The sequence below is a fragment of the Akebia trifoliata genome, chromosome 2, assembly GCF_017979445.1.
Source record: "Akebia trifoliata isolate Shusen 1 chromosome 2, ASM1797944v1, whole genome shotgun sequence".
Classification (NCBI taxonomy): Eukaryota; Viridiplantae; Streptophyta; class Magnoliopsida; order Ranunculales; family Lardizabalaceae; genus Akebia; species Akebia trifoliata.
The window spans coordinates 17,045,276-17,054,732 of record NC_141376.1 but is presented as its reverse complement, the minus strand read 5'-3'; the positions used below and the strand labels follow the sequence as shown (position 1 = coordinate 17,054,732).

The 9,457-nt window shown below is 33.9% G+C and overlaps 1 protein-coding gene across 1 annotated transcript; it reads left to right on the top strand.

Annotated features, from left to right (window-relative positions):
- The first annotated feature begins 496 nt into the window (after positions 1 to 496).
- On the top strand, positions 497 to 7,069 carry LOC147409816 (ABC transporter G family member 1-like). Its single transcript, XM_086459778.1, has 8 exons — positions 497 to 838; positions 3,557 to 3,636; positions 4,181 to 4,645; positions 4,787 to 4,873; positions 4,974 to 5,102; positions 5,238 to 5,429; positions 5,994 to 6,080; positions 6,174 to 7,069. Exons 1-8 carry the CDS (start codon positions 508 to 510, stop codon positions 6,837 to 6,839), a joined length of 2,037 nt encoding a protein of 678 aa, XP_086315904.1. The 5' UTR covers positions 497 to 507; the 3' UTR covers positions 6,840 to 7,069.
- Positions 7,070 to 9,457: the final 2,388 nt, after the last annotated feature.

Genomic DNA, 9,457 nt, shown 5'->3' with positions numbered 1-9,457 from the left:
GGATTGAAACCTTCCTCCCATGGGAGCAAATCTTTTGTAGTTTTTTCCAGCAATTCTATTTAGTGATTTTTTCACTCTTGAATCGATCACTTTTATACTCTATAACACAAACATCCTCTAGTTTTTCTGAGCATAGATCAGATGTTTGTTTTTTAAATGAAAAACGGCAAAAGAATTTTTTTAAATCAGGATCAATGTTTTTGAAAATGAACAATCCTTTAACTTTTAAATTTAAAGAGATTAGATTTAATCTTTTTGTTTAGGTGGCGATATCTCGACTACTCAAAAGCATTGCACGGAATTAATTGTGACTTACTTGGCATGTATTGAGGTGGGCATCCACCCTGGGTGCATACGATCTGGACTCTTTTAAGATTTGAGACTAGTGTTTTTCAATGATTAATGGTTAACAGTCAACACACGTAAGTCCAGAAAGCCTATAAATACTAGTGTTTGCAAGTCACTCTACAAATTATCATCTCTGTCTCTCTCTCTCTCTCTAAGAGCATGGGTTCCCTTGTAATCAACTCTGGATCTACCTATGGTCCTAGCCTAATAACCTCACAATGTCTTGATCACTTACCAAGAGTAAGAAGTGAAGATTTAGAGATGGGTAGGTTTCCCTCTGAAGAAATGACTGTTACAAGGGATTCAAGAGAAATGGGTGATGGCATTGCCTTGACATGGGAGGATCTTTGGGTTACAGCCTCCAATGGTAAAGGCAAGCCAAGCCGCTCCATTCTTCAAGGTCTTACTGGATATGCCCAACCTGGTGAGGTCCTGGCTCTCATGGGTCCTTCTGGTTCTGGCAAATCCACTCTTCTTAATGCATTGGCAGGTAATTACACTAATTATAATACGATAGAAATCCACTATTTGCTGTATCATACTCTATGTTCTGTGTTCATTTTAGGAATCAAAATCAAACGATTATAAATATTGTTACAAGACTTATGGGTACCATACCTCTGTTTTTTTAAAAAAAGAAAAGATAAAATCGGGTTTAACCTCATAGGATCTTAAAAGTTTGGATCCGTTTACTTATGAAAAATAACTTATAGAAAAACATGAAATCCTGACTGCTTAACTTGAAATTAACGGTAAAGATATATCATAGGGATACATTACATATTCTTGGGCGGATACAACTTCTTTCGCAACGGTTGGACTGGGATTTCTTCGTCTTTTATGGGTCACCCAATCCCAATCCCAATGCCGACCGCTTACATTAAAAAAAAAAAAAAAAAAGTAGACATCATGTTCTTTATTGATTTTATTTATTTTAAATTCCTTTGACTCCAAAATCAGACAAGTACAAGTACTATTACATGACGATGTATGATGCTTGTTTTGTTTTAGTACCTTGTTGCACTTTTTGAGAATGATTTTTTTACTATACACATGGGTGGGAAATTGTCTCCTTAGTTTCTCCCCCCCAAAACTTTTTAAGGTTTCAAATCTTACCGTGGGCCATTGGCCTCAAATGAATTACCACGTTGGCAATATAACCCCAAAGCTTTCTTAGTTAAAAAATAAAAAAATAAAAAATTTCACACTTAATCTAAGGGGTTTAAAGTTCAACAGTAAAAATAAATTTTTTTTTTTTTTTTTTCAAAATTCTTAGAATTTCATTATGTCCAAACTTATGACATCAGAACATATTTTTTGTACAGTGATATAAAAATTTTCCTTCTTTGTGTAGGGTAGAAAATTTTCTCTTTTCTATTGTCCCTCTACCACATGTCAACTATCAGAGGTGTTGTGAGAAAAGTTCACAGAGCAAAAGATTTCTCCACGTGGCACTCTCTCAAACATGAAAACTAATGTTTCAAAAACCCTGAATCAAAATTTTACTCAATTGGTCAGACCGATGTCTAAGGTTTAATTTGGTCATACTGATTTCTATTAATTTAATTAATTATACCATGATATAATATACATCAAAAGAGAACTCAAAAAAATGCCGTGATAATTTTTTCCCCCAATCCTTTGTTTTGTCTCAAAGCTTATTCAATGTCATCAAACTTTCAATTTTTCACTTTATGTAAAATTCCTAAAGAAAATTTGTTAACTCATATTTGATAACTAAAAAAGTCAAAAAATAAATAAATAAATAAATCATTGGAGATTTTTTACTTAGTTAAGATATAATTTTTTTTTGTATTTAGTTAAAGTTCTCTAAAAAATAAAAATAAAAATTAGTGAATTTACCAATATTATTTATTAATTGAATATAGAAATTCAGTTTTATTAGGTTTCTATATTTATTTGATAGTAAAAAAATTTCAATAAAAATCCATAATTATTAATTTCAAAATTTATTATGATTTAACTAATTTTTAGCAATAGTTAAATTGTTTTATTTAGTTAAAGATTTAAGACTTTTTTATATCCGTTCACATAAAAATAATTTAGTGAATTTAAGAAATAAAATCTGGAAATTTAATTTAAGTAGGTTTTCTTTATTTGTGTGATAACAAAAATAATTTATTTCCCGTTAAAGAATTAATGGCTTTTTAGACATTTTTTTAGTTGATTTCTATACTTGTTTGATAACAAAAGATCCGATATAAATCTACGATAACTAATTTCCAAAATTTCTAAGATTTAACTAAATTTTAGGAAGAAATCTATGAAAGATCTTGAAAGTTTGCAATTCGCTCTGGTTTAGCATTTAAAAAAAAAAAAAAAAGTCGAAGTAATTAAAACAGGTCTTTAAGTCGGTCGGGTCCGGTTTTCAAAACAGTGATGAAAACAAGTTCAATAGTCAGAGATGGCAACAGAAAAAATAAATAGAACCTCGGTCTATGGGGTTCATGACGTAGATCAGATTAAAAATTGACCACGTGGCCTTCTCTGAACCATTTGATTCGTGAGACCTAATAATTCACGTACGGGTCTCATGGATGATTTCTGCTCTCACACTAACATGTGATGAAGTTGTAGGGTGGTTTTAAAAACCGGGCTTAACTCGTTGTCGATCCTAGTCAAACCAGATAAAACAAGCAACAAGGGTATAGTTTAAAATGGTTTTTATTGAAACTGGTATGTAGCATGTGTATTACAAAAATGGGGATTTATTCAATTTTTTTGAAGTCTAATTTGAAATATTAATTAAGATAGCTTCGAAGAAAAATACTCTTTAAACTAACATGGCTTCTAGGATAATGGGATTGTAATTTTATCCATCTTAATGAAAATGTGCTTGATAATATTAAGGTTAAATTGAAATATGGTGGCATATTCATGGTTTTTAAACTCGATATCGTGTCTCGTCTTGTTCAGCTCCGATATTGAGTTGTCTCGGACAAGTTTTCCGATACGTTTGAGACATCTCGTGAGATAACTCAAAAAATTGAACGTGAGATGTAAAACTCAGTTAAAAAATGACTTTGTGAGTTGGTCTCATTTAGCTCTGATACCGAGTTAACTCGGGCAATACATCTCGGTCTCGGACGAGTTTAAAAACCATAGGCATATTATTTGGTGTTGAATCACTTTATTACTCCATCTTCTTTCATTATAATAGTAAAGATATGTTTGGATTTACTTGCAGGGAGATTGGGTTCAAATATGATGCAAACAGGAGAGATCCTAATCAATGGTCGAAAAGAAAGGCTTGCTTTTGGGACTTCGGTGAGTTAATAAGAAGATGGGCCATATAATTATGTGCTAGGAAAATGGAATCTCCCTTCATCGACGAAAATACACTACCCAAAGACGACGTTTGAGATTCTCCATCCAACGAATGGCTGATATGGAAAATTAACTTGGAATTCTCAAGGAAAAGGATCTCTAGAAAAATTATACTGATTTCTAAAAAATAGTACTAAATATCTAAAAAATTATGTTTTTCAGCACATTTATGCCCTATGCTTTTATGGAGAGCCTCAAACTTAGTTCGAGGTCAGAAAGGACTGAAAATAATATTCACCTAATGTTGCTAGTTGCTCTTTTCCTTGTGGATTGTGATACTAAATTTAATTAATTAAGGCTTATTTGAATCCAAGGAAAACAAGAGCTTAAGAAAAATTTTCAAGATTGGCAATAATAACTATTATCACCAACACAGCCAGCTTAGACTTACATGATTAATTGTATCAAATATGAGACACTAATAATTTAGAGGCCTCATTACTATAATCCAAAGAAGTCATAATTTTTTTTCTCATTAATTTAGGCTTATGTGACTCAAGAAGATACTCTAATGACGACACTAACAATCAGAGAAGCAGTATTCTACTCCGCTCAGCTCCAATTGCCAGACTCCATGTCGAAGTCCATGAAGATGGAGAGAGCAGAGACAACAATAAGAGAGATGGGGTTGCAAGATGCAATGAACACAAGGATAGGAGGACAAGGCACCAATGGCCTAAGTGGCGGGCAAAAGAGGAGAGTAACCATTTGCATAGAGATCTTAATGCGCCCGAAGCTTCTTTTTTTAGACGAACCCACAAGTGGGCTCGATAGTGCAGCTTCATACCATGTCATGAATCGAATTGTCAGCCTTGCTCGACAAGATGGAAGGACTGTCATCGTATCCATCCACCAACCTAGCAGCGAAGTCTTTGAACTTTTTGACAACCTTTGTCTTCTCTCCTCTGGAAGAACAATTTACTTTGGTCTTGCTTCTGCTGCGAATGAGGTAATTGGATTGGAGAGCTTATAATGCTAAACCAACCTTCTTTTATAAGAAGCTAAATTATGAAATTAAATGTCACCACAGTCTAATGTTCAATTGAAAACATGGGTTAGTACTAATTATTCTTATTTCCAATTAATGCAGTTTTTTGCGTCCAATGGTTTTCCATGTCCGACTATGAGGAACCCTTCGGATCACTACCTTAGAACAATCAACAAAGACTTTGATAATGTAAGAAGTTTTGTGATCCTGAATCCCTTATGAGTGTCATTATCTGTTGTATAATGATATATCTTGTAAACTTATCAAGTTTCTTAATTCTTTTCATTAGGATATCGAACAAGATTTCAGTAGTTCCATCACAAATGCTGAAGAAGCCTTCACAATTCTTATGAAGTCATATAAGTCATCTGAAACTTTTCAGCAAGTTCAAAGACGAGTCGCCGAGTTATGTACCAGGGTATGTGACTAATGATCTTTCTTTAATGTTGTTATACTTGTATGTTGTGATTAACCAATGACCTCAAGATTGAGAATGATCTGTATGGTCTAATTCTCAACAAAGGTTGCTATAAAAAGTTCTAATGTTTTGTAGGAAGTAGCGTTGGAGAAAATGGGAAGCCAAGCTAGCTTCATTACTCAATCCTTTGTTCTTACAAGAAGATCATTTGTGAACATGCATCGTGATCTAGGCTATTACTGGTTGCGCTTAGTGAATTATATTGCACAATGTGTATGTCTGGGAACCATCTTTTATGACATTGGCCACAGCTATAGCTCAATTCAGGTAAGATGGTGAAGATGAAGAGAAATGTATTTATTACCATAACTAAAAATAAAGAATCCATATCCATTTAAAAAATAAAGAAAAGAAATTATCTATCTATGAGAATGAAATCCAAGATCAAAGCAGAATGACATCGGCCACATCGTGCAAGCTATGGTCCTATAAATACGTAGCGTTCCCCCCACCCCCTCATATTAGAACAATCTTAGTGTTTTGAGCCCTGACTACATCACACTTATAAAGTCTTCAGCCTCAATGAAATTTTACTGTAGCCGAGTAGCCTCTCGAGATGAGATTAGAGAGATACACCATCTTTAAGAAAGACTTAGAGATGGAAGGTACCTCCCTCAAACCTCCAAATCCTGAATAAATCAGTATCACTGCATCACTGCTGATGAATCAGCAGCAAATACATTTAAGACATCTATCATAACATCTTCAAAATAAGTGAACCATGTCATCATGTTTTAAGTGTGTAAGTAAACATCTTGATAGCATTTGCAAGCTACATGGATAATAATTTATAGTGTGATATCTTCTAACAACAAGTTCTCCACTTTTCAGGCTAGAGGTTCAATGCTCATGTTCGTTGCTACATTTATGACACTGATGGCAATTGGTGGATTTCCCTCTTTTGTGGAGGACATGAAGGTGCCAATTCCCTTGATCTATCTCTAAATTTGTTTTTGTTTTACAGTTGAATGACAGTTACATAAAATTCATCTTTTTTCCTTATAAATTCAGATTTTTGAGCGAGAAAGATTAAACGGGCACTATGGAGTTGCTGCATATGTTGTTGGCAACACAATTTCATCCATTCCCTACTTGCTTATGGTCACTCTAATTCCTGGATCCATAGCTTATTATCTAGTTGGCCTTCACAAAGGATTTGAACATTTTGCTTACTTTGCTTTGCTACTTTTCATGTGTCTGATGTTGGTTGAGAGCTTAATGATGGTCGTAGCAAGTGTAGTACCAAATTTCCTCATGGGTATAGTTACTGGAGCTGGAATCCAAGGATTGATGATGCTGACTGGTGGCTTTTTTCGATTACCTAATGATCTACCCAAGCCTTTGTGGCGATATCCCATGTATTATGTCTCCTTCCATAAGTACGCTTACGAAGGATTATTCAAGAACGAGTTCAAAGGCCTAACTTTCCCTAGAAATCAAGCACAAGGTTCACACACCATCGATGGTGAAGAAATTTTGAAAGAGTTTTGGGAAATGAATGGATACTCTAAATGGGTTGATGTCTTTGTTTTGTTAGGGATGGTGATCCTTTATCGATTAATGTTTTTTGGCATTATAAAGTCTGTTGAAAAGATTAAGCCCATTATCCGAGCTCTTCAAACTATCCCACCCAAGCAAACGACGCCAATTGTGGAGAATCCGAACTCAACACCATAATGGGAAGTAGATCTCTAATAGTTCAAAAGAAGGATTTGTTATTTCGTAAACAATTTGATGGTAAATGTTGTACCTCTATCGAATCTAGTAAGATGTAATGCTTAATCACTTCTAAATCAAATAATATTAAGTACTTGTAATACTGAAGTGCATATGAGTTTTTTGTAATACCCTTTATCCTTATGGAGAATATCTTTATACAGCCAAAGATTACAACAATATGACATCTCTAAGAGTGGTTTTCCCTCAATTATATATAGACACTCTTAGAGAAACTTTCTCTCAATTACAACTCTCTTTATGAGAGATTTTCTACCAGTGATATCTAACTAATCATAGCCACTACAGTACTTACAGTGAATTTTATCGTTTGGAGAATTCGGCTATCCTAACAACCCACTTCATGCCGATGAGTGGACAAAATCTGACCATGGGAGGATTGAGGGAGAATTGCATTCTCCTCTCAGATCTGATCTTTAAAAGAAGATAGAAAACTCACTCAAATATGTTTGTGTTTAGTTTCTTTTTTCGTATTATCTTAGAAAACCTTTCCAACTCTTCTATTTTTACTTCCAAGGTGGTCTGGCCTCTGCTCAGGCATCTCTTGGAAAAATCTTTTGAAAGGAGGAGAAGAGTTGCTAGCAAGGAATTTGGAACTTTTTTCTGGGCATTCGCAATATTTTTTTAGTCGAATTTCTGCAAAACGTTATTGATGAAGAAGCTTCAAGATGGGAAAACTCTCTCATGGGCTATATGTTGGGGGAAATGCCTTACTTTCATGGCTTGAAAGCAATGATAGATCGTACATGGAAGGTAAAGGGTCATTTAGATGTAATGTCAATAAATGAAGGATTTTTCCTTTTCAAGTTTAGTTTGGGGTCAGATTTAGGTGAACGGTGTTGATCGACTCTGCCTCACGGATCCGAAGTCACTCTTTCTTCCTCCTCACTAGCACCAGCGTGGTACCTACCAAAAACTCTCTGACGCTCAAGTTAGAGTAGTAGAGGAATATTGATAATACTGGTTAGATTCCCAATCGGCCAAAAGATCCCTAAGTCTGTGCATATTGTGTTATTTATAGATCATTTATCCAAATTAGTGCTTTCCATTCTCACGGAAGTTGATCTTGGATCCGAATTGGAGTTTTCTTCTGAGATCTCATCTATTGTGTGTATGATTATTGTTGAAAATTTATTTTCAGTCATGTCTTCTTATAAATCGAGATTTCCAAAAGTCGTTGTCAAAGGGTATTTTGGTTATTTTTGTAATTATTTCAAACATCTCCATTTTCATTGATTTGGGTCTCATTGGACTTGAAATCATATTCTAAGAATAATGGAAATACTTTTGAGACTTTTCAAAGGTATGGGACCTACGAGGGGTATTTTCATTATTTTGTTAATTTTTGTGAATTTTAACAAACGACTTCTTTCAGTTTAAACGTGATTATTTCTAAATCTCGAGGTCATATTTTTCTAATGTTATATAGTTTCTACGTTACCAAAGTGTATGGCGAACCTAAGCGTGCATACTTTTTTCTATGTTGAGTGTAACAAGTAAAAGAAATGAAAGGACTAGAAATAGAAAAAATTGAGAAATGACTCTCAAGCTTTCGATTTCTTCGCATATTTTGCCCTCAACATTAAGTATTCCCAATAATTGGATGACGAAATGTCGAATTAGGCAAATATAAAAATGGGGTGTCTACAAATGCCTCTCTTTGGCAGAGGATGGAAGCAAACTAAATGGCAAACCTACTTTGGTAGTCAAAGCCAGCGACAACTCATTTTGCAACTTGATTCGACAATTTATTAAGATGTCCAAATCTTTGAAGGCAAGTTCTCCACTAATTAAAGGTGTCAGATCCTTAAATTTGTGGAAAATTTTCCCTGACTTTTACAAATTCAATGAAAGTACACGTGTGAGCAATAATGTAGCGATAAAGTCAGGATTTTGAAAAGGTGTGCTCTATTCTATGCATTCATGATGGAAGGATGATGAACTTAAGAAAACTAAGAAAAATGATCATGCCATAAAACTCTGAGCAAAACTTGAGAAAATTTGAGTAAAGTTGAGCAAAATCTAAGCGAACATTGAGCACAATTTAAACATGCACTAAGCATAATTAAATTTAACTTGAGCATAAGATCTGATCATAATTTGAGCATAATCTATGCATAATATGAGCATAAATTGAATGGAGTCTGAGAATTTTGAAATTTGAAATTTGTGAATTGCAGATCAATATTTTGTCTTTACTTTGGGACTTGAGGGTTTGTAAAAAAATTTCTATTAGGAGGATAATCTTATCCTTTAGGGTTAAAATATATCAAACTAAAAAAGCTTGAGAACAAAAATTCCCCAAGTGCAACAAGAAAATTATACAAATTAAACAATGAAAGTGCCCCTTGTTATGAAAATTTGAAACATTTGATTATCACCAACACAATAAGGGTATAAATTTTAATTTTTACTTTATTATTGAAGATCATGAGTCAAGTTTAAAATGAATTGGAATAAAATATTTCCTTCTGAGATTCATTTTAGAAATCATCATTCATCCCTTTCAGTTCACTTAGAGAAGTGAAAATTTTCTGGTCAGCATAGATATGACATTG

Bases quoted from the DNA above. Each gene is read 5' to 3' on its own strand.
- LOC147409816 (XM_086459778.1), top strand. From the start codon at position 508: ATGGGTTCCCTTGTAATCAACTCTGGATCTACCTATGGTCCTAGCCTA. The intron at 4,646-4,786 runs GTAATTGGATTG...CAATTAATGCAG, and splicing joins TTGCTTCTGCTGCGAATGAG to TTTTTTGCGTCCAATGGTTT. The intron at 5,103-5,237 runs GTATGTGACTAA...AATGTTTTGTAG, and splicing joins TCGCCGAGTTATGTACCAGG to GAAGTAGCGTTGGAGAAAAT.